Genomic DNA, 26,071 nt, shown 5'->3' on the forward strand with positions numbered 1-26,071 from the left:
CTCCAGAGATGTTCAATTGGGTTCAAGTCCGGGCTCTGGCTGGACCACTCAAGCACATTCAGAGACTTGTCCCGAACCCACTCTTGCGTTGTCTTGGCTGTGTGCTTAGGGTCATTGTCCTGTCGGAAGGTCCTGAGTGCTCTGGAGCAGATTTTCATCAAGGACCTCTCCGTATCTTTCCCTCAATCTTGACTAGTCTCCCAGACTCTGCCACTGAAAAACATTCCCACAGTTCGATGCTGCCACCACCCTGCTTCACCATAGGGATGGTGCCAGGTTTCCTCCAGGTACTTGGCATTCAGGCCACAGAGTTCAATCTTGGTTTCATCAGACCAGAGTTTTCGCTTTGTCATTAGGGGGTATTGTGTGTAGATTGATGAGGAAAATGTTTTATTTAATCCACTTTAGAATAAGGCTGTAACGTAACAAAATGTTGAAAAAGGGAAGGGGTCTGAATACTTTCCGAATGCACCGTATATTGATGTATATAGTTGATACTTTCCACCAAAAAAGTCCTTGCAGCGAAATACACATTCAAAATAGTAGACATTCACAGGCTATAATTTTGTAGCGTGTGTGTCAGAACCCAGAGCCAAATCTCAAGTAAACGCTGGCCAGCTATGTTAACAGCCTGTCACGAGAGACGAACCTGTCACGAGAGACAAGCATGTCACGACAGACTGTCTGTGTTTGTGCGTGCATCTTTATTTTGGATTAGAGGTTAAACGAGTGCAAGACGTTGAGCAGCTTTCCGTGTCAGATGCTGTCCCAGTAACCCTCATGCTTAATAGAATTAGCACTAGTGGATTGCACCTGAGGCTATGTATTAACCCCCCCCCCCCCCTCGTACTGTACAAAGTGACCAATCAAAGCACACGATACTTACTGCTGATTCACAATGCTTTATCGTCATGATACAGAATATAACTAGCTTACTGACTCTGGAATAGCATTGTAATAGCAGTTTAGTAACGTCTACTGCTCCAGCTCTTGGTACTTGTTCCTGGATTTGATTGGGGAGGAAAATCAATGTACTGGTGCGCTTGAATGTGTAATAACTATAAGATCTTTGAGGCTTGTTATAAGGTGCTCTTTGGCTAGTCTATGACGTGATAAATTATTATATTCCAATATAATTCACAATTCAGAATCTTGGAGAAAAATAAAGGGCATAATGACCACTACTTAGTCAATTAAAATATTTAGAAAAATGTATTGTTGGACTTCATTTTTTTTTCTCATCGAGGCACTCTTGTTTTTCTTCAAGATTGCCTTGATATGAAAAATAAGCCCCATGATAATTATTTCTAAATGTTTTGTTTACTTAGTGGTGGACATTATCCCTTTTGTTTTTCTCCAAGATCCTTATTGAATTATTGGATTATATTGGAATTGAATAACTTATCCAGAGGGAACTTTATAAAAAAAACAATACATAACACAGGACGCATTGCAGATGGGCATTTAACCATCTCACTCCTCAGCTTGAATTGTCTCCACCCGAGCTACCTAATAGTTTATCGGTGGCGTAAATGTCTCAGACGTCATCAAGGGGGCAGTCACGTGTTTGTGAGACAAAGGTCCTGAGTCCCAGTCTAGATGTGAGCTGGTAAGGGATGAAGAGGTCCGTTAAACAAGCCCAGTGACCTCCTTCACATTATGCACAATGACAGTAGTAGCAATGCAGCATTACAGGCAAACTCTATAACACATTCACAGATAGTATGACGACTACAAAGGTCCCCAGGCATTATGAGAACCTTTCTACTAAAAACAATCGTCATAGTAATGACAGGCCTGTGATCTCACTACCCTCAAGGACCATCATTATAGTAATGACAGGTCTGTGATTTCACCAACCTCAAGGACCATCATTATAGTAATGACAGGCCTGTGATCTCACCACCCTCAAGGACCATCATTATAGTAATGACAGGCCTGTGATCTCACCACCCTCAAGGACCATCATTATAGTAATGACAGGCCTGTGATCTCACCACCCTCAAGGACCATCATTATAGTAATGACAGGTCTGTGATTTCACCAACCTCAAGGACCATCATTATAGTAATGACAGGCCTGTGATCTCACCACCCTCAAGGACCATCGTTATAGTAATGACAGGTCTGTGATCTCACCACCCTCAAGGACCATCATTATAGTAATGACAGGTCTGTGATTTCTCCAACCTCAAGAACCATCATTATAGTAATGACAGGTCTGTGATCTCACCACCCTCAAGGACCATCATTATAGTAATGACAGGTCTGTGATCTCACCACCCTCAAGGACCATCATTATAGTAATGACAGGTCTGTGATTTCACCACCCTCAAGGACCATCATTATAGTAATGACAGGTCTGTGACCTCTCCAACCTCAAGGACCATAATTATAGTAATGACAGGTCTGTGATTTTAGAATATTGTCCCTATATCCCATATTGTCCCTATATCCCATATTGTCTCTATATTCCATATTGTCCCTATATCCCATATTGTCCCTATATCCCATATTGTCCTATATTCCATATTGTCTCTATATCCCATATTGTCCCTATACCCCATATTGTCTCTATATCCCATATTGTCCCTATATCCCATATTGTCCCGATATCCCATATTGTCCATATATCCCATATTGTCCCTATATCCCATATTGTCCCTATATCCCATATTGTCCCGATATCCCATATTGTCCATATATCCCATATTGTCCCTATATTCCATATTGTCCATATATCCCATATTGTCGCTATATTCCATATTGTCCTATATCCCTTATTGTCCTATATCCCATATTGTCCCTATATCCCATATTGTCCCTATATTCTATATTGTCCTATATCCCATATTGTCCCTATATCCCATATTCCCAGCTAGCCTACAGCTTTATTATTATATTCCCTGGATCTGAAAGTCCTCACTAATCTCAGATAAAATATGTTGGTTTGTGATGCAAGTGAGAGAAAGTAGAACAGGGGATTAGTTGTTTCCAAGTCCATGGAAAATCATCTGTTGCTTTGATTTAATCTCCAGGTGTAATTGTGTGACCCAGCAATCGCCTTTTGTCCAGATCAGATTAGCCATGTGCCAAAACCTCTAAAAGAGAACACGTTGGCTCCCTGTTTATGCTGCACAAGAGAGAGTTACATCTGTAACCATGGAGAGCCTTCTCTTGGTACCAAGGCGACCCCTTCTCATTTTTGTTGCTGCTGGACATGAAGAAAAAACAAGATGTTCCATCAAAGTGGAGCAGCTTTACAGTCCAGTAACTCTTCTGGTGAAAGAGGCAAATAATACTCTGTGGGCAATATTAACTCCTTCTATCTTATTCAGAGAGGCTGAATGACATGATGAGTAAGGCTAAGTCTGTTTACCAGTGAGTTTTAAAGTGCAGTGGCAATGGCCAATCATTCTCTATGAGGCGTCTTTCATTACTGTCCTCAACTGCCGTTTGTAGAGTTAACTGGGGACGAGAAGTTAAGATGGAATTGACTCCAACCCAGGGGGCCGAACATACACTGTGTACTAAGCATCCTATGTGATGGCACAGCAAAATGTCAATGTCAGATGCACATATGTACTGTATTGGCTTGGACACTGGGCCATGGCCCTATGCCTTAGGATCCGTATTTGGGTCACAGTACTGCACCACTAGACTGTCTACCTGGGTTCTAAAAAGAGATTAAAGGTTTCTGAGTAGGATGCTATTTTGAGGAGGTCTTCAAGCGATGTTGTGAGGGCCATTGAAAGAGTTTTAGTAGGTCAAAATGTCATCAGAGATTTGTCTGAGGACAAAGAGCTCTAATGGAATGTTGGCAGTGATCCAGTGTTCCCTGAGGTGAGTTCAACAAGTGTTCTATTTGCAGCAAACATGTTACTTAGTTACAATGTCAGTTGAACATTCCAAAATCTCACGGTTAAACGTGAAACCGAACATTTTTGTAAGGATAACTGTCGCAGTTTAGCAACAATAATCAAACTGCAAATGACTTTTCTATTCCCACTACATGTAATAGCCACATTAATGGCCACATGATCATTCCTAGTGACAGTTTTAGGGGGTCCCTTCTGAATGCTGGATTAGCTTTTCCTCCTGGGCCATTGTGGCTGCTGGTTGCAGCTGGACCGCTAGCCAAACATCAGTGACTGATTTTGAGCGGATTAAATAAAACTAATTTCATAAATTGAAGAATGACAAACAAAAGGTGTAATGTGTCTGCACGCAAAAACATCTCTCATAAATCTTACTTCATTTTTATTTTCATTATTATTTTCACTGCATCTGGGATAGCGTACACAGACGTTTCGGCTCTGCAGCCTTCTTCAGTGTGTAGGTACAATTTGATTTGAATTGAGAACCACATTTAAGCAGGGAACACAAGTGAGCAACCGATAAGCAGCAGGTGCTTCTAATCAGGGTTGCCACTCATCTTCCAATCAGGGATGTGGCTTTTCTGGCCTACCTGTATACACATTACAGTCAGAAAGAAATACAGAATTATAGGTTATGGGAGTGAGCACGAAGGGCAATTGAGGGCATCAGGCATGAACCATTCAGTTGAAGAATGCTCATGTTTCTTACTGTGGAAATCTCTGGCAGACATGAAAGCAGGCTAGCAGATATGATGATGATGCTCGATGGCTGGAGACTGAAACAGTTGCAGTAGCCTAAGCAACTATTGGAAAGGTTACCCAATCTCAGAAAAGTTCACCCAGTCTCTCTAGGAAATTGTGGAACTGCCCTACCGCAAAGAATTCGAATAAACAATTATACAAAATAATTAGGTGAGTGCTTTTATTTGTCCTGTTTCACATGTAAAAGTGTGTATTATAAATGTACACTGATTGTACAAAACATTAGGAACACCATGACAGACTGACCAGGAGAATCCAGGTGAAATCTATGATCCCTTATTGATGTCATTTTTTAAATCCACTTCAATCAGTGTAGATGAAGGGGAGGATTTTTAAGCCTTAAGACAATTGAGACATGGATTGTGCATGTGCCATTCAGAGGGGAATGGACAAGACAAAACATATAAGTGCCTTTTGAATGGGGTATGGTAGTAGGTGCCAGGCGCACTAGTTTGAGTGTGTCAAGAACTGCCACGCTGCTGGGTTTTTAACACTGAACAGTTTCCCGTTTGTATCAAGAATGGTCCACCACACAAAGGACATCCAGCCAATCTGACACAACTGTGGGAAGTATTAGAGTCAAAGCATCCCTGTGGAACGCTTTCGACACCTAGTAGAGTCCATGCCCTGACGAATTGAGGCTGTTCTGAGTGCAAAAGGTGGTGCAACTCAATATTAGGAAGGTGTTCCTAATGTTTTGTACCCTCAGTGTATAGCACAGGGTCAAGGAGCTAGTTCTGTTCCTGTGACAGTTGTCTGGGATGCTGTTCTGCTGTCTCAGACATTAAGTCCCTACATAGTTCATCATTTTTAACCTACTTCACCATGCAAACCTCATGTGAGTGCCTCCCACCAGACCAGTCAAGTGGAGTTACTCATATATACAGTAACAATACAGTACACTGGTGTCTGGTAGAGCTATGCTTTTTGAATGAAATCCAACTGTTCCAAGGTTCAACTGAACCGACCGTTGGCTTTGTGGCCAATGAGTGGGCATATTTATAAATCAGTCATAACGCAGTAATATTCAGACACAGGATTGTTTTTACAGTGTAACTGTTGTCTTTACTAATTGGTCTGTTGAGTCAGGTGGTCAGTTGATCAGTTGACCAAAAGGCATGGAGAGCTCATAGCACTCGGCAGAGGGGAGGGCATGAACAGGTTCATTTGAAAAGGATTCCCCTTTCAGGGTAGTGGGTTATTGTGTATCCCTGTGGTTGGCTGAACACTAGCTGTAGGTCGCTGTCACTCATAAGGTGTTACAGGGTGACCAGATGCTCCTGCTTGGGACAGAATAAGAGCGGGAGAGAGAGAGAGACCATATTTCCCTCAGATTACACAGACCCACAAAGAATTTGAAAACAATTACAATTTTGATAAACTCCCATATCTATTGGGTGAAATACCACAGTGTGCCATCACAGCAGCAAGATGTGTGACCTGTTGCCACAAGAAAAGGGCAACTATCAAGGCACAAGGCGAGACCCAAATAAAGACATAGGAGGCAGATGGTTGGAGTCTTACAATGTTTATTAATCCAAAGGAGTAGGCAAGAGAATGGTCGTGGACAGGCAAAAGGTCAAAACCAGATCAGAGTCCAGGAGGTACAGAGTGGCAGACAGGCTCGTGGTCAAGGCAGGCAGAATGGTCAGGTAGGCGGGTACAGAGTCCAGAAACAGGCAAGGGTCAAAACTGGGAGGACTAGAAAAAGGAGAATAGCAAAAAGCAGGAGAATGGGAAAAATGCTGGTTGACTTGGAAACATACAAGACGAACTGGCACAGAGAGACAGGAAACACAGGGATAAATACACTGGGGAAAATAAGCAACACCTGGAGGAGGTGGAGACAATCACAAGAACAGGTGAAACAGATCCGGGCATAACAGCAACCAGTGAAGAACAAACACCATTGTAAATACAACCCATATTTATGTTTATTTATTTTCCCTTTTGTACTTTAACTGTTTGCACATCGCTACAACACTGTATATAGGCATAATATAACATATGAAATGTCTTTATTATTTTGGAACTTTTGTGAATGTAATGTTTACAGTTCTTTTTTTTATTGTTTATTTCACTTTTGTTTGTTATCTACTATGTAAACATATGTTTCCCATGCCAGTAAAGCCCTTTGAATGGAATTGAATTGAGAGAATGAGAGACAGCCGATCCTTTCTTATCCTCCAGCTCCTGAGGGCAGCCCAAGCTGTGGGGCTGCAGCTTGGGAAGGAGGGGTAGAAGGAAGGGGTTGCTTGGTGAAGGATGCGGGTGGGGGCAAAAAGCACCAGCCTCTGAGTGGATCAGGGGTTTGAGCAGTGACGTACACTCTTGAAATGGTTCTTCGGCTGTCCCCATAGGAAAACCCTTTGAAGAACCCTTTTTGGTTGCAGGTAGAACCCGTTTGAGTTCCATTTAGAACCCAAAAGAATTCTACCTGAAACCAAAAAGGGTTATATTTGGAACAAAAAAGGTTTCTTCTATGGGGACAGCTGAAGAACCCTTTTGGAACCCTTTTATATAAGAGTGTAGCCCTGGGGGATAGAGGCCGAGGGCAGGGGCTGGGGTTAGAGAAGGAGAGGCAGGTGACTTTCTTCAGCCACAGATCAAAAAGCCGATTATCCCCAGCGTCTGATGACATAGGGACCGGTGGGAGTTGATTGGAGCAAATCTCTTGTCTTTCTTGATGTCCGTTTTAAGCTGTTAAGCTCTTTTGGTGCAGTATTTGTCTTTAGAGTATAATTCTAAAAGGCTTGATATCTAGGGCTCAAATGCTCACACTTTACTGGGCTTTGTCGGAACACGTGTCACCATGTTCTGACTGCTGTGTCACAAGATGACCCTCTAAACAGCCTCAAACAACCCCAACAGTCCACCACCAACAGTAACAGTAAACTAGGAACACTGAAATTACCTCAGAATAACAAAAACTGTCCTTAAAGTGAAAGTTTAGGAAATTAGAATGAGCACCTTTGAGTAATATTAAAAATACATTGACTTAACTTTTATTTACCGTGTTTATCTTTACTTACCCCTGATAACCAGACAGCCAAATTAAATAATTAGCCCCTCAGAGCTAACATTGGACAATGATGGCTTTGTGGCTGGCCGGTCCTACATGACTGAGTGAGCTCTGTGGTATTTTCCAAGGGGCTTCTATAACTGAATAAATGTACACTAGTCTTGATTAGTAGAATAAGCTACTACTCTCTAGCTCTATTTAACTCCAAGTCTGCCATCATGAATAGTCTTGAGATGAGAGGCACTGGCTTGGGCTTGTCAGACTTGACCCAGGAAATTATACACAGGCACAGGAACACACAGGTCCATCTGTTCCCAGGGGGATTTGAATCAGGGGCTGAACCCAGATGTTGTTGACTATATAAATACACAGTGGTCCCACAGTCAGATGTGTAACTGTAGTGTGTGTGTGTGTGTGTGTGTGTGTGTGTGTGTGTGTGTGTGGGGGTGTGGGTGTGGGTGTGGGTGCGTGCGTGCGTGTGTGTTGGCAGATCGTTGGAGAACAGCTGTGTGATGCTGTGGCTGCTGGTCCTTGTCCTGCCCGGGGTAGCATGCAGTGCCCTGACCCAGAACCTTCTACAGCCAGACAATGACCACGGAGACGGTGAGTCACACGACCCACTACACCCTGACCTCAAAGTCCACTAGATAGACTGTCCTTGTGTGTCTCTGTGGGTGCCTCTGTGTATCTCTGTGGGTGTCTCTGTGTATCTCTGTGGGTGTCACTGTGTATCTCTGTGGGTGTCTCTGTGTATCTCTGTGGGTGTCTCTGTGTATCTCTGTGGGTGTCTCTGTGAATCTCTGTGTATCTCTTTGGGTGTCTCTGTGTATCTCTTTGGGTGTCTCTGTGTATCTCTGTGGGTGTCTCTGTGAATCTCTGTGTATCTCTGTGGGTGTCACTGTGTATCTCTGTGGGTGTCTCTGTGTATCTCTGTGGGTGTCTCTGTGTATCTCTGTGGGTGTCTCTGTGAATCTCTGTGTATCTCTTTGGGTGTCTCTGTGTATCTCTTTGGGTGTCTCTGTATATCTCTGTGGGTGTCTCTGTGAATCTCTGTGTATCTCTGTCGGTGTCTCTGTGTATCTCTGTGTGTATCTCTGTGTATCTCTGTGTATCTCTATGGGTGTCTCTGTGAATCTCTGTGTATCTCTGTGGGTGTCTCTGTGTATCTCTTTGGGTGTCTCTGTGTATCTCTGTGGGTGTCTCTGTGTATCTCTGTGTATCTCTGTGGGTGTCTCTGTGTATCTCTGTGGGTGTCACTGTGTATCTCTGTGGGTGTCTCTGTGTATCTCTGTGGGTGTCTCTGTGTATCTCTTTGGGTGTCTCTGTGTATCTCTGTGGGTGTCTCTGTGTATCTCTGTGGGTGTCTCTGTGTATCTCTGTGGGTGTCTCTGTGTATCTCTTTGGGTGTCTCTGTGTATCTCTGTGGGTGTCTCTGTGTATCTCTTTGGGTGTCTCTGTGTATCTCTGTGGGTGTCTCTGTGAATCTCTGTGGGTGTCTCTGTGAATCTCTGTGTATCTCTGTGGGTGTCTCTGTGTATCTCTGTGGGTGTCTCTGTGTATCTCTGTTGGTGTCTCTGTGTATCTCTGTGGGTGTCTCTACAGTATGTATCTCTTTGGGTGTCTCTGTGTATCTCTTTGGGTGTCTCTGTGTATCTCTGTGGGTGCCTCTGTGTATCTCTTTCCGTCTCTCTGTGTATTTCTGTGGGTGTCTCTGTGGGTGTCTCTGTGTATCTCTGTGGGTGTCTCTGTGTATCTCTTTGGCTGTATCTGTGTCTCTGTGTGCCTCTCTGTGCAGTAGTCGCAACATTGCGGTCCAATTGACATTGGATTCTATTTCTGGTGCCTCCCGTTCCACTTTGTTTGGGCAAAGGAGGTAATTCCTGTCGTTCCATAGGTTCAGTCTGTATGGCACCGTTTGTTGTTTGTTGAGCAGCGTTCAGTTCAAGAGAAAAATGTCTAAATTCTCAGAAGTCGACACAGAGAGCACAGTGTGCCCCATTGAATCAGCCACTGCCATGCTTAAGAACAAATGTCTTGCTGGCGGCTCTCTTTAGAAACGGCCCAGGGACTTCCGATGTTGTTGTTTGTTCTTTTGTAGTGTGGAATACTTTACAACAGTGTTCTTCAGTCCAGGTGTTACCCAGGTTTTAGTTACAGTCAGTGCATCACCACCTGATTAAACTAATCACGGGCCTGCTGATTAGTTAAATCAATAATTAGATAACTAGTTCAATTTCTAATCAATTATTCTAGGATGTAAAAATGCCTCCACAGTCCACACTCTTGTCGACCAGGACTTGGGTTTATTACGCAGCATTTTCATCCTTTCTGTGGAAAACATTTAACTGAAACAAAAGCAGGCAGTGCTCCTAATTCTGTTGTCTCGTTCCCCCTCCAGTCTGAGTAACAGATGTGGGGCAGGCAGCAATCCTCTCATAGTGGAACCTGGTCGTCAGCTTGTCATTTGTGTGATACCCTGCTCTTCGCTGCTTGTTCAGTGAATAAAACAGAACATGAGGTGTGAATTATATATCAGGCCGACCTGCCTGCCGGCCTCCACGGACATAGCAACGCTGCCTCTGCAGAGGGAGGAAGACAGCTGGTCTGGTTAAACCTTGATATCGGTTTATGGAAGAGACTGAATAATCATATGCTTAGCTGAGCTGGTGAGGTACCAGTTTGTTCCTGGTTAAGCCATCTGCTTAGCCTGCTAGTTGTTAAAGTAAGGCAGCAGTTGTTGAGCTAAGGTAACGGTGTATTAGACTATTTCTTCTGTCCACCATCTTCCTCTTACATGAGTTTATCATCATCAGATAATGTGTCTGCATTTAAACTCATTCAGGGAGAATAGGGTGGAGAGAAGGACATGAAGGCTGTCTATTCTACTACGTCCTACATTGTCTGGTCTGTGTACCCTGCACCACTTCAGAACTCACAGTGGGAAACTCATCATGGACAATGTGGCCAGTACAGTACAGTACAATACATTCCCTTTTGACAGAACAGGAAGACCCAGAATTACCTCTGCTGCAGAGGATAAGTTCATTAGAATTAACTGCACCTCAGATTGCAGCCCAAATAAATACTTCACAGAGTTTAAGTAACAGACACATCTCAATATCAACTGTTCAGAGGAGATGGCGTGAATCAGGCCTTCGTGGTCGAATTGCTGCAAAGAAACCACTACTAAAGGGCACCAATAATAAGAAGAGACGTGCTTGGGCCAAGAAACACGAGCAATGAACATTAGACCGGTGGAAATCTGTCCTTTGGTCTGATGAGTCCAAATTTGAGATTTTTGGTTCCAACCGCTGTCTTTGTGAGACGCAAAGTAGATGAACGGATGATCTCTGCATGTGTGGTTCCCACCATGAAGCATGGAGGAGGAGGTGTGATGGTGTGGGGGTGCTTTGCTTTTGACACTGTCACGGATTTATTTAGAATTCAAGGCGCACTTAACCAGCATGGCTACAACAGCCTTCTGCAGCGATACGCCATCCCATCTGATTTGTGCTTAGTGAGACTATCATTGTTTTTCAACAGAACAATGACCAAAACACACCTCCAGGTTGTGTAAGAAGAAGAAGAGTGATGGAGTGTTTCATCAGATGACCTGGCCTCCACAATCACCGGACCTCAACCCAATTGAGATGGTTTGGGATGAGTTGGACCACATAGTGAAGTAAAAGGAGCCAACGTGCTCAGCGTATATGGGAACTCCTTCAAGACTATTGGAAAAGCATTCCTCATGAACCTGGTTGAGAGAATGCCAAGAGTGTGCAAAGCTGTCATCAAGGCAAAGGGTGGCTACTTTGAAGAATCTGAAATATATTTTGATTTGTTTAACACTTTTTTGGTTACTACATGATTCCATATGTGTTATTTCATAGTTTTTATTCTACAATGTAGAAAATAGTAAAAATAAAGAAAAACCCTTGAATGAGTAGTGGGTGTGTCCAAACTTTTGACTGGTACTGTATGTATGTATGTATGTATGTATGTATGTATGTATGTATGTATGTATAAATTCTGTATAAATTCTGTATATGTTGTAGTTACAGTAAGTATTATGATGGGTTGCCTGCTGTAAATGTTGTAGTTACAGTAAGTATTATGATGGGTTGCCTGCTGTATATGTTGTAGTTACAGTAAGTATTATGATGGGTTGCCTACAGTATATGTTGTAGTTACAGTAAGTATTATGATGGGTTGCCTGCTGTATATGTTGTAGTTACAGTAAGTATTATGATGGGTTGCCTGCTGTATATGGTGTAGTTACAGTAAGTATTATGATGGGTTGCCTACGGTATATGGTGTAGTTACAGTAAGTATTATGATGGGTTGCCTGCTGTATATGTTGTAGTTACAGTAAGTGTTATGATGGGTTGCCTACAGTATATGTTGTAGTTACAGTAAGTATTATGATGGGTTGCCTACGGTATATGGTGTAGTTACAGTAAGTGTTATGATGGGTTGCCTACAGTATATGGTGTAGTTACAGTAAGTATTATGATGGGTTGCCTGCTGTATATGGTGTAGTTACAGTAAGTATTATGATGGGTTGCCTACGGTATATGGTGTAGTTACAGTAAGTATTATGATGGGTTGCCTGCTGTATATGTTGTAGTTACAGTAAGTGTTATGATGGGTTGCCTACTATATATGTTGTAGTTACAGTAAGTGTTATGATGGGTTGCCTACTATATATGTTGTAGTTACAGTAAGTATTATGATGGGTTGCCTACGGTATATGTTGTAGTTACAGTAAGTATTATGATGGGTTGCCTACAGTATATGGTGTAGTTACAGTAAGTATTATGATGGGTTGCCTGCTGTATATGTTGTAGTTACAGTAAGTGTTATGATGGGTTGCCTACGGTATATGTTGTAGTTACAGTAAGTGTTATGATGGGTTGCCTACTGTATATGTTGTAGTTACAGTAAGTATTATGATGGGTTGCCTACAGTATATGGTGTAGTTACAGTAAGTATTATGATGGGTTGCCTGCTGTATATGTTGTAGTTACAGTAAATGTTATGATGGGTTGCCTACGGTATATGGTGTAGTTACAGTAAGTATTATGATGGGTTGCCTGCTGTATATGGTGTAGTTACAGTGAGTGTTATGATGGGTTGCCTACGGTATATGGTGTAGTTACAGTAAGTATTATGATGGGTTGCCTGCTGTATATGTTGTAGTTACAGTAAGTATTATGATGGGTTGCCTACTATATATGTTGTAGTTACAGTAAGTGTTATGATGGGTTGCCTGCTGTATATGTTGTAGTTACAGTAAGTATTATGATGGGTTGCCTGCTGTATATGTTGTAGTTACAGTAAGTATTATGATGGGTTGCCTGCTGTATATGGTGTAGTTACAGTAAGTATTATGATGGGTTGCCTACGGTATATGGTGTAGTTACAGTAAGTGTTATGATGGGTTGCCTACAGTATATGGTGTAGTTACAGTAAGTATTATGATGGGTTGCCTGCTGTATATGTTGTAGTTACAGTAAGTATTATGATGGGTTGCCTACGGTATATGTTGTAGTTACAGTAAGTGTTATGATGGGTTGCCTACGGTATATGGTGTAGTTACAGTAAGTGTTATGATGGGTTGCCTACAGTATATGTTGTAGGTACAGTAAGTGTTATGATGGGTTGCCTACAGTATATGTTGCAACAGTACTACTGAAGTCAGTGACACTTATCTGGTGAACAGGTCACATGAACAATGACCTTACTCTGACTGGACCTGTCTAATTTGTCTAAGGTATTCTGTATCCTACTCAATTAAGCACTGACCGTCTCTAACTAGTGTTGTGACTACTGCACCTAATAGTGCTAATGCAGTGGAGGTAAGCTCTCACAGCACAGCCCCTCTATGACCACAGTCATAGCACTAATACAGTGGAGGTAAGCTCTCACAGCACAGCCCCTCTATGACCAAAGTCATAGCACTAATACAGTGGAGGTAAGCTCTCACAGCACAGTCCCTCTATGACCACAGTCATAGCACTAATACAGTGGAGGTAAGCTCTCACAGCACAGCCCCTCTATGACCACAGTCATAGCACTAATACAGTGGAGGTAAGCTCTCACAGCACAGCCCTTCTATGACCACAGTCATAGCACTAATACAGTGGAGGTAAGCTCTCACAGCACAGCCCCTCTATGACCACAGTCATAGCACTAATACAGTGGAGGTACAGCAAGCTAGTCGTTCATAGTCTAATATGTAGTGGAGGTAAGCTCTCAGCTGGTTGTTCATAGTCTAATAGGTAGTGGAGCTCTCAGCTGGTTGTTCATAGTCTAATACGTAGCGGAGGTAAGCTCTCAGCTGGTTGTTCATAGTCTAATATGTAGTGGAGGTAAGCTCTCAGCTGGTTGTTCATAGTCTAATATGTAGCGGAGGTAAGCTCTCAGCTGGTTGTTCATAGTCTAATATGTAGTGGAGCTCTCAGCTGGTTGTTCATAGTCTAATATGTAGTGGAGGTAAGCTCTCAGCTGGTTGTTCATAGTCTAATATGTAGCGGAGGTAAGCTCTCAGCTGGTTGTTCATAGTCTAAATGTAGTGGAGCTCTCAGCTGGTTGTTCATAGTCTAATACGTAGCGGAGGTAAGCTCTCAGCTGCTTGTTCATAGTCTAATACATAGCGGAGGTAAGCTCTCAGCTGGTTGTTCATAGTCTAATACGTAGCGGAGGTAAGCTCTCAGCTGGTTGTTCATAGTCTAATATGTAGTGGAGCTCTCAGCCGGTTGTTCATAGTCTAATATGTAGTGGAGGTAAGCTCTCAGCTGGTTGTTCATAGTCTAATATGTAGTGGAGGTAAGCTCTAAGCTGGTTGTTCATAGTCTAATATGTAGTGGAGGTAAGTTCTCAGCCGGTTGTTCATAGTCTAATATGTAGCGGAGGTAAGCTCTCAGCTGGTTGTTCATAGTCTAAATGTAGTGGAGGTAAGCTCTCAGCTGGTTGTTCAAAGTCTAATACGTAGCGGAGGTAAACTCAAAGCTAGTCGTTCATAGTCTAATATGTAGCGGAGGTTAGTTCTCAGCTGGTTGTTCATAGTCTAATATTTAGTGGAGGTTAGCTCTCAGCTGGTTGTTCATAGTCTAATATGTAGTGGAGCTCTCAGCTGATTGTTCATAGTCTAATATGTAGCAGAGGTAAGCTCTCAGCAGGTCGTTCATAGTCTAATATATAGAGGAGGTAAGCTCTCAGCTGGTTGTTCATAGTCTAATATGTAGTGGAGGTAAGCTCTCAGCTGGTTGTTCATAATCTAATATGTAGTGGAGCTTTCAGCTGGTTGTTCATAGTCTAATATGTAGTGGAGCTCTCAGCTGGTTGTTCATAATCTAATATGTAGTGGAGCTCTCAGCTGGTTGTTCATAGTCTAATATGTAGTGGAGCTCTCAGCTGGTTGTTCATAATCTAATATGTAGTGGAGGTAAGCTCTCAGCTGGTTGTTCATAATCTAATATGTAGTGGAGGTAAGCTCTCAGCTGGTTGTTCATAGTCTAATATGTAGTGGAGCTTTCAGCTGGTTGTTCATAGTCTAATATGTAGTGGAGGTAAGCTCTCAGCTGCTTGTTCATAGTCTAATATGTAGTGGAGGTAAGCTCTCAGCTGGTTGTTCATAGTCTAATATGTAGCGGAGGTAAGCTTTCAGCTGGTTGTTCATAGTCTAATATGTAGTGGAGCTCTCAGCTGGTTGTTCATAATCTAATATGTAGTGGAGGTAAGCTGTCAGCTGGTTGTTCATAGTCTAATATGTAGTGGAGCTCTCAGCTGGTTGTTCATAGTCTAATATGTAGTGGAGGTAAGCTGTCAGCTGCTTGTTCATAGTCTAATATGTAGTGGAGGTAAGCTCTCAGCTGGTTGTTCATAATCTAATATGTAGTGGAGGTAAGCTGTCAGCTGGTTGTTCATAATCTAATATATAGTGGAGGTAAGCTCTCAGCTGGTTGTTCATAGTCTAATATGTAGTGGAGCTCTCAGCTGGTTGTTCATAGTCTAATATGTAGTGGAGCTCTCAGCTGCTTGTTCATAGTCTAATATGTAGTGGAGGTAAGCTGTCAGCTGCTTGTTCATAGTCTAATATGTAGTGGAGGTAAGCTCTCAGCTGCTTGTTCATAGTCTAATATGTAGTGGAGGTAAGCTCTCAGCTGGTTGTTCATAATCTAATATGTAGTGGAGGTAAGCTGTCAGCTGGTTGTTCATAATCTAATATATAGTGGAGGTAAGCTCTCAGCTGGTTGTTCATAGTCTAATATGTAGTGGAGCTCTCAGCTGGTTGTTCATAGTCTAATATGTAGTGGAGGTAAGCTCTCAGCTGCTTGTTCATAGTCTAATATGTAGTGGAGGTAAGCTGTCAGCTGCTTGTTCATAGTCTAATATGTAGTGGAGGTAAGCTGTCAGCTGCTTGTTCATAGTCTAATATGTAGTGGAGGTAAGCTCTCAGCTGCTTGTTCATAGTCTAATATGTAGTGGAGGTAAGCTGTCAGCTGCTTGTTCATAGTCTAATATGTAGTGGAGGTAAGCTCTCAGCTGCTTGTTCATAGTCTAATATGTAGTGGAGGTAAGCTGTCAGCTGCTTGTTCATAGTCTAATATGTAGTGGAGCTCTCAGTTAGTTGAGGTAAGCTCTCACAGCCCCGGTACTGAAGTAGTTGAACCATCAAACCACAGAAGGGGGTTGTTGCTGTCTGCTTTAGTGGCACTGACAGCTGAGTTGACGTAGGACTGTGTGTAGGGTAGGTTAGTGCTGGAGGGAGAACCATGGTATTGAACCAACCCAGACAGGGTATAGTTGAGACTGGAATGGGAAATACATGCCACAGTAAGGTGATTACTGCATTGCCCAAGAGGGAAGGAAGGGAGAAAATCCAGATCACATGAATGGTAGAAGACGTAGAGAGGAGGAACATCTTCAGAGGCATTGTCGTCCTTTTTCTAAATCTAGTTTCCTCTACTTCCTGTTTACTGATATCTGCAGCTGGGATTCACCAGAGGGTAATGGCTATTCACTACAGTAACAGTGTTAGTTGCATACACCCACGTGTACACACATACCCACATACACACGTGCACACACACGTCACCTACAGACAGCTAATCTCGCTCAGACAATGAGACCCCACCCACAAACACTGGCATATAGCGCTACTGTATTTTGACATCCTAGGAGGATGGTGGGAGGAGCTATAGGAGGATGTAATAGAGTCAAAGTTCCATTTATTCCATTGCAGCCATTACAATGAAAGGAAAGGGAAAGAGGGATACATAGTCAGTTGTACAACTGAATGCATTCAACTGAAGTCTTCCGCATTTAATCCAACCTGACATCCACGTCATCAATGAGACCGTCCTCCTATCGCTCCTCCTACCAGTATATTGACCCTCTGGTTGACACACCAGTATGTATGTTGACTTGGTATATTGACCCTCTGGATGACACACCAGTATGTATGTTGACTTGGTATATTGACCCTCTGGATGACATACCAGTATGTATGTTGACTTGGTATATAGACCCTGTTTTCATTTTGTTCGTTGTTGTCATGAATAACTCAATATGTGCCTCAAATTCATACTTATGTAAATAAGATATTTCAGATTTTTTATTTTTAATAAATTAGAAAAAAAATCTAAAAAGCTGTTTTCGGTTTGTAGTTGTGGGGTATTGTGTGTAGATTGGTGAGGATTTTTTTAAATTGAATTAATTTTAGAATAAGGCTATAACATAACAAAATGTGGAAAAGGGGAAGGGGTCTGAATACTTTCCGAATGCACTGTACGTGTGCCTCAAACACTGCCAAGCGCCTATGAATAGGAAACTGCCAATGTAATATATATCTAAAGTACAGCACAGTGTCTGTACTGTTATACAGGCCTATCACATGGACCAGTAATCTCAGTCAGTCATTAGACAATGGGTAGGTCAAGGCCTGTTCTCTCTAGTGACCTCACCTCATTATAAGTCTCTCAACAGATGTTACCTGCATGCACCTCCACAGCAGGGTGTGTGTGTGTGTGTGTGTGTGTGTGTGTGTGTGTGTGTGTGTGTGTGTGTGTGTGTGTGTGTGTGTGTGTGTGTGTGTGTGTGTGTGTGTGTGTGTGTGTGTGTGTGTGTGTGTGTGACAGTCAGTCTGTCACTACCGTACTGCCTCAAAAACACAGTATTTCCTGACATGGGAAATACATAGAACATTAACTGTCAATTGAACAGCCTTATTCAAGACGGTCATGTTCATTAGCCCCATAAAACTTGTCATGGTTTAATAGCCTCATAAAACATATCATGGGTTAATCATTAAAGCAAAATGTACTGTCTATACAATGTTTATCTCATGTGTCCACGTCACTGTAACTTACATAATGTGCTTCTTCAGGGAAATAAAGAGATTTAAACAGTAACTGTTTGTTCCAGTTAGCCCGAGTGTCACTGTTGGAGATGTAATCCTTCTCACGAGGTCCTGCTGTTTGATTTGGGGTCCAGTTCAGTTTCCTACCGGCTGCTTCTCTCAACAAGAGTCATAAGACCAACCTGTATATTAGCTTCAACTTGTTTTTAGTGCAACTAGACCCCCCCTTCAGTGTGTGTGCTATGCTTTACAACTGTTTGTTTTCAAACATATGAGATCTCTGTTTCGAGTTCAATGACATAAGAAGAAAATAACTTCACAAAACACTAGTGTTCAAACTTCCTTAGTTTGTATCACATGGGGTTGTTCCAGCATCGCCATCCAGACAAACTCACCTCACCCTTTGTGAGCTTCTATAATGGTTAACGGATTAACAGTTTTTAGCGTTTGCCCAAATGTCATAAACCTGGATTAACAGTTTTTTGCAATAGTCCAAATGTCATGAACCTGGATTTGAGTTGCTCTGACAACCAAGGCACCTGAGAGGCCCGGTGAAATGTTAAGAGGCTGACGTATTATAATATGGATTATTTTGATAGCTGAATGATTTTGGCATGTATTTCTTCATGTTTATAAATTGTTTGTATTCACCAAAAAAGTGCATAGAAAAATATATCAGTCTGTTAGAAAAAAAACGACAGTGAATGCAGATATCCATAGAGACGGTTAGAGTCATTAACCTCTCGTTTTATCCCCCAGGTGCTGTTGCCGTGACGACCCGGCCCCACATCTACTACTGCCGCTCACCCAACATGGAGGTCTTCACCTGCTGGTGGCATCCCCTTGACAACAACTCCGAGAGTGACGACAACATCACCTACAGCCTCACCTACTCCTTAGAGTACGTACTATTGCTATACAGTGCATTCGTATTCAGACCCCTTGATCCACATTTTATTAAGTTACAGCCTTATTCTAAAATGGATTAAATTAAAAAAATATTGCTCAATCTACACACAATACCCCATAATGACAAAGTGAAAACACAGCTATTTTCAGGTCTCTCCAGAGATGTTAAATCGGGTTCAGGTCCGGGATCTGGCTGGGCCTCTAAAGGACATTCAGGGACTTGTCCCCGAAGCCACTCCTGCGTTGTGCTTAGGGTAGTTGTCTTGTTGGAAGGTGAACCTTTGCCCCAGTTTGAGGTCCTGAGTGCTCTGGAGCAGGTTTTCATCAAGGATCTCTCTGTACTTTGCTCCGTTCATCTTTCCCTCAATCCTGACTTGTCTCCCAGTCGCTGCCGCTGAAAAACATCCCCGCAGCATGATTCTGCCACCACCATGCTTCACCGTAGGAGTGATGCCAGGTTTCCTCCAGACGTGACGCATGGCATTCAGGCCAAAGAGTTCAATCTTGGTTTCATCAGACCAGAGAATCTTGTTTCTCATGGTCTGAGAGTCCTTCAGGTGCCTTTTGGCAAACTCCAAGCGGGCTGTCATGTGCCTTTTACTGTGGAGTGACTTCCGTCTGGCCACTCTACCATAAAGGCCTGATTGGTGGAGTGCTGCAGAGATGGTTGTCCTTCTGGAAGATTCTCCCATCTCCACAGAGGAACTCTGGAGCTCTTTCAGAGTAACCATTGGATTCTTGGTCACCTCCCAGACCAAGGCCCTTCTCCCCCGATTGCTCAGTTTGGCTGGGTGGCCAGCTATAGGAAAAGTCTTTGTGGTTCCATACTTCTTCCATTTCAGAACGATGGAGGCCTCTATGTTCTTGGGGACCTTCATTGCTGCATAAATGTTTTGGTACCCTTCCCCAGATCTGTGCCTCGACGCAATCCTGTCTCGAAGCTCCACAGACAATTCCTTAGACATCATGGCTTTTGCTCTGACATGCACTGGCAACTGTGGGACCTTATATAGACAGGTGTGTGCCTTTCCAAATCATGTCCAATCAATTGAATTTACCACAGGTGGACTCCAATCAAGTTGTAGAAACATCTCAAGGACGATCAATGGAAACAGGATGCACCTGAGCTCAATTTCGAGTCTCGTAGCAAAGGGTCTGAATACTTATGTAAATAAGGTATTTCTGTTTTGTTTTTTATGAATGTGCAAAAATTTGTGATTATGGTGTATTGTGTGTAGATTGCTGAGGGATTTTTTTTATTTAATCAATTTTAGAATAAGGCTGTAACGTAACACAATGTGGAAAAAGACAAGGGGTCTGAATACTTTCCAAAGGCACTGTATATACACACATCAGGTACTATATACCGTATATATACACACCATGAACTATATACTGTATATATGCACACACCATGTACTATATACTTGTCACGTCCTGACCAGCAGATGGAGCTGTTGTAGTAGTTTTGGGGTCAGGACGTGGCAGTCTTGTGTGTGTGATTGTTCTGTGTTGGTCTTGTGACTCCTGATCAGGAACAGCTGGGGATCGTTGTTCCTGATTGGGAGTCATATATGTAGGAGTATGTTTGTCACTTGGTTTTGTGGGTAGTTGTTTTTGCACTGCGTTGGTGAGCCTGCAAAACTGTTTAGTGTTGTGGGTATCATTTATTGTTTTGTCAAGTGGATGCGTTACTCTTTTTTTGTTAATTAAAATATGAGTATCCACAACTCCGCTGCATTTTGGTCTTCCCTGCAACACAACGAAGGATTTTGTGACAGAACTACCCACCACCAAAGGACCAAGCAGCGGAGAAGAGGACAGAGGCAAGTGAGGGAGGAATGTTGGAAGCAGCGCGCTCGGGAGGTGATGGATTCCTGGTCGCTGGAGGTGTTGACGGAGAGGATTGACTGGACATGGGAGCAGTTGCGGGTCCACTGTGACAACCTGCCTGGGAGGCAGGTAGAACCCGAGAGGCAGCCCCAAGAATTTTTTAGGGGGGGGCACAAGGGCTATTTGGCGGGGCGAGATTACAGCCCCAGGCCAGCTCCCCGTACCCTTGTAGGGCAGACTGGACAGGTCCTGTGCTTTGGGGTTGGGGCTGTGGTGAGGCCTGGGATTTTCAGGCCGGTAGGCAAGGTACCAGCGCCCCGCATGTGCCAGGGCGAAGTAGGCATCGAGCCGGAAGGGGTGATGCCAACGCTGCGCTCAAGACCGCCAGTGCGCCCTTTCGGTCCGGTGTTTCCCGCTAGACGCACTAGCATGGAGGTGCGTGTCTCCAGGCTGGCACGTCCAGTACCAGCCCCACGCATCAGGAGTCTAGTGCGTCAGCCCAGCCTCGCCAGTCAACAGTCGCCAGAGCTGACCGCCAGTCAACAGTCGCCAGTGCTGACCACCAGTCAACAGTCGCCGGAGCTGACCGCCAGTCAACAGTCGTCAGAGCTGCCCGCCAGTCAACAGTCGTCGGAGCTGACCGCCAGTCAACAGTCGTCGGAGCTGACCGCCAGTCAACAGTCGTCGGAGCTGACCGCCAGTCAACAGTCGTCGGAGCTGACCGCCAGTCAACAGTCGTCGGAGCTGACCGTCAGTCAACAGTTGTCGGAGCTGACCGCCAGTCAACAGTCGTCGGAGCTGACCGCCAGTCAACAGTCGTCGGAGCTGACCGCCAGTCAACAGTCGTCGGAGCTGACCGCCAGTCAACAGTCGTCGGAGCTGACCGCCAGTCAACAGTCGTCGGAGCTGCCCGCCAGTCAACAGTCGTCGGAGCTGCCCGCCAGTCAACAGTCGTCGGAGCTGCCCGCCAGTCAACAGTCGCCGGAGTGGCCAGACTGCGCTGAACTGCCGGAGTGGCCAGACTGCGCTGAACTGCCGGAGTGGCCAGACTGCGCTGAACTGCCGGAGTGGCCAGACTGCGCTGAACTGCCGGAGTGGCCAGACTGCGCTGAACTGCCGGAGTGGCCAGACTGCCCTCCGGTCCAGCCCGAGGGGCCAGACTGCCCTCCGGCCCAGCCCGAGGGGCCCTCCTGCCCTCCGGCCTAGCCCGAGGGGCCCTCCTGTCCCCCGGCCCAGCCCGAGGGGCCCTCCTGTCCCCCGGCCCAGCCCGAGGGGCCCTCCTGTCCCCCGGCCCAGCCCGAGGGGCCCTCCTGTCCCCAGGCCCCGGCCCAGCCCGAGGGGCCCTCCTGTCCCCCGGCCCAGCCCGAGGGGCCCTCCTGTCCCCCGGCCCAGCCCGAGGGGCCCTCCTGTCCTCCGGCCCAGCCCGAGGGGTCCGTCTGCCTGGCGCAGCTATCGGCGCCACCGAAGTGGGCGACGCCGAGGGTGGAGCAAGGTCCACATCCTGCACCTGAGCCACCTCCAGGATAGGTGGGTTGGGGAGGGAGGGTGTAGCACAGTGCCGTCGTTGACGGCAGCCACCCTCCCTTCCCTCCCTTATTGTTTAGGGGTTATTGTTTATGGGTTTTGTTGGGATTTTGTTTGTTGGTGTTTTTTTTGTTGTTAGGTGCATTCCGGGGTCTGCACCTTGAGGGGGGGTACTGTCACGTCCTGACCAGCAGATGGAGCTGTTGTAGTAGTTTTGGGGTCAGGACGTGGCAGTCTTGTGTGTGTGATTGTTCTGTGTTGGTCTTGTGACTCCTGATCAGGAACAGCTGGGGATCGTTGTTCCTGATTGGGAGTCATATATGTAGGAGTATGTTTGTCACTTGGTTTTGTGGGTAGTTGTTTTTGCACTGCGTTGGTGAGCCTGCAAAACTGTTTAGTGTTGTGGGTATCATTTATTGTTTTGTCAAGTGGATGCGTTACTCTTTTTTTGTTAATTAAAATATGAGTATCCACAACTCCGCTGCATTTTGGTCTTCCCTGCAACACAACGAAGGATTTTGTGACAATACTGTATATATACACACACCAGGTACTATATACCGTATATATACACACCATGAACTATATACTGTATATATACACACACCATGTACGATATACTGTATATATACACAGTACACACCTTGTACTCTCCTTGTTGCAGGATTGGTAGAGGATAAAATCCTGCATTCATAAAGAAAACGCCTTGAAATACTCTAAGATTAATTTTTAATTTCAAGGCTTTTTTCCCCAGTAACTGCAGGTATTTTCATTCTATCACATCGTGTAGTAACAATGTACCCTAAGAGACTGTATTCATTAAAATAAATTAGTTGAGTTGAATTGAATTGACCATATCATTCCTTTCTTGTTTGTCACAGAAAGGGGCCGAGGCGTGAGTGTCCAGACTATGTAACGGGCGGCCCCAACAGTTGTCACTTTGACAGTGGCCACACATCCATCTGGACCATATACTGCATGAACGTGATGGCCAGGACCTCCCACAGAGTGTTCAGCTCCAAGGACCACTGTCTGGACGTGGCTGATATAGGTACAGGGTGATATAGACCACTGTCTGGATGTGGCTGATATAGGTACAGGGTGATATAGACCACTGTCTGGACGTGGCTGATATAGGTACAGGGTGATATAGACCCCTGTCTGGACGTGGCTGATATAGGTACAGGGAGATATAAATCACTGTCTGGATGTGGCTGATATAGGTACAGGGTGATATAGACCACTGTCTGGACGTGGCTGATATAGGAAACAGGGTGATATAAATCACTGTCTGGATGTGGCTGATATAGGTACAGGGTGATATAGACCACTGTCTGGATGTGGATGATATAGGTACAGGGTGATATAGACCACTGTCTGGATGTGGCTGATATAGGTACAGGGTGATATAGACCACTGTCTGGATGTGGCTGATATAGGTACAGGGTGATATAGACCACTGTCTGGATGTGGATGATATAGGTACAGGGGTGATATAGACCACTGTCTGGATGTGGCTGATATAGGTACAGGGTGATATAGACCACTGTCTGGATGTGGCTGATATAGGTACAGGGTGATATAGACCACTGTCTGGATGTGGCTGATATAGGTACAGGGTGATATAGACCACTGTCTGGATGTGGATGATATAGGTACAGGGTGATATAGACCACTGTCTGGATGTGGCTGATATAGGTACAGGGTGATATAGACCACTGTCTGGATGTGGCTGATATAGGTACAGGGTGATATAGACCACTGTCTGGATGTGGATGATATAGGTACAGGGTGATATAGACCACTGTCTGGACGTGGCTGATATAGGTACAGGGTGATATAGACCACTGTCTGGATGTGGCTGATATAGGTATAGGGTGATATAGACCACTGTCTGGGTGTGGCTGATGATATAGGTACAGGGTGATATAGACCACTGTCTGGACGTGGCTGATATAGGTACAGGGTGATATAAATCACTGTCTGGATGTGGCTGATATAGGTACAGGGTGATATAGACCACTGTCTGGATGTGGATGATATAGGTACAGGGTGATATAGACCACTGTCTGGATGTGGCTGATATAGGTACAGGGTGATATAGACCACTGTCTGGATGTGGCTGATATAGGTACAGGGTGATATAGACCACTGTCTGGATGTGGCTGATATAGGTACAGGGTGATATAGACCACTGTCTGGATGTGGCTGATATAGGTACAGGGTGATATAGACCACTGTCTGGATGTGGATGATATAGGTACAGGGTGATATAGACCACTGTCTGGATGTGGCTGATATAGGTACAGGGTGATATAGACCACTGTCTGGATGTGGCTGATATAGGTACAGGGTGATATAGACCACTGTCTGGATGTGGATGATATAGGTACAGGGTGATATAGACCACTGTCTGGATGTGGCTGATATAGGTACAGGGTGATATAGACCACTGTCTGGATGTGGCTGATATAGGTACAGGGTGATATAGACCAGTGGAATGGGGGCCCCAAGTGGAAAAGTTTGTGAACCCCTGATATAGACCACCAGGGGGCTCCACTCAGTCTGGAACGGCATCCTGCTCCCGAGATCAAAAACCATCTGCCTAGTGATTTCTCTTGCCCGCCCCCCCCCCCCAAAAAAAAACTGTAAAATCACCAGCAATTCAGCTAAAATTGAGTTTAATTTAGGAAATCTGTTCCCAAGTATTCACACAAATAAAAAAATTTAAATATGTGATGTTGTCTCAATGTAATCAAGGTATGAATTACTGTTCTTTTCAAATACCATCTTTTTTGGTGCTTAGTTGTGGTCAATTTGCAGTGTACAAATTATTATCATTATTTTCCAGCCCCCCAACCATTCGCTCCAACAAAAGTAATCCTGCAGCTGAATCTAGTTGCCTACCTAGTTGCCCTAGATAGTGTGCTACTTTTGACCAGAACCTAAGGGGAATAGGGTGCTATTTCAGTACACTATAGTATATGGAATAGGGTGCTATTTCAGTACACTATAGTATATGGAATAGGGTGCTATTTCAGTACACTATAGTATATGGAATAGGGTGCTATTTCAGCTCAACCTATGACTGTTGTGTTAACCCACTGTTGTGTCTGATATTTGTGATGTCTCTTCCTGTGTGTCTGGCGTCGGCCACGCCTCCTCTCCCTGTTTGTGTGATGTCAGCTCTTCCTCATTTCAACCCAGTCCAATGGGAGTTAGTCCCCTCCCAGCAGGGCACATCTGATCCCATCAGAGACATTCTGTCCCCCTTACTTCTCCATCAGTGAGTGCACTCTCAAAGCCGATGGAAAGAGCACCCTGATTTGTGTGTGTGTGTGTGTTTGTGTACACGTGCATGTGAATGTTCAATATTGTATGCGCATTGCAGTCATCACTCATGTCTACATTGTGCTTCCGTATGCACAGAGAATAGTAACGCATGTGAAGGAAAATAGAACTGTTCCTCTCCAGGCTCTCGGCTTTTTCTCACGGTAACAATAGAGATGTCATTCAGAACCTATTCAGCTTCCCCTTCTTACTCTGAACCCCCTTCCAACTGGCCTTTCTCCATTTTCATTATAAAAGATAACCCCATTCACGTACCATTACCTCAGCATGTCGCTTGTTGTCTCTGTTGTCCCTCCACATCCTGTTTGCTGTTCATTGTGTATTCTCCCCTCCCCCTGTCTGCCAGCCTAGGCCTTTTCCTTTCACCATCCTCCCATCCCATTGTTTCTCTATTTACGTTCTAGCTCTTCTTCACTCCCTGTGAAGCATA

At 44.3% G+C, this 26,071-nt stretch overlaps 1 protein-coding gene across 5 annotated transcripts in view; it reads left to right on the forward strand.

Annotated features, from left to right (window-relative positions):
• Positions 1 to 26,071, forward strand: part of LOC106574656 (prolactin receptor) — a 46,189-nt gene that overhangs the window by 13,630 nt on the left and 6,488 nt on the right. For all 5 annotated transcript variants that reach the window (XM_045697996.1, XM_045698000.1, XM_045697997.1 and 2 more), the window contains 3 exons: positions 8,152 to 8,264; positions 18,784 to 18,925; positions 23,172 to 23,341. In XM_045697996.1, coding sequence (XP_045553952.1) covers positions 8,152 to 8,264; positions 18,784 to 18,925; positions 23,172 to 23,341 — 425 coding nt within the window. The remainder of the gene's footprint in view (positions 1 to 8,151; positions 8,265 to 18,783; positions 18,926 to 23,171; positions 23,342 to 26,071) is intronic.

This window comes from Salmo salar, chromosome ssa16 (assembly GCF_905237065.1).
Source record: "Salmo salar chromosome ssa16, Ssal_v3.1, whole genome shotgun sequence".
Taxonomy (NCBI): domain Eukaryota; kingdom Metazoa; phylum Chordata; class Actinopteri; order Salmoniformes; family Salmonidae; genus Salmo; species Salmo salar.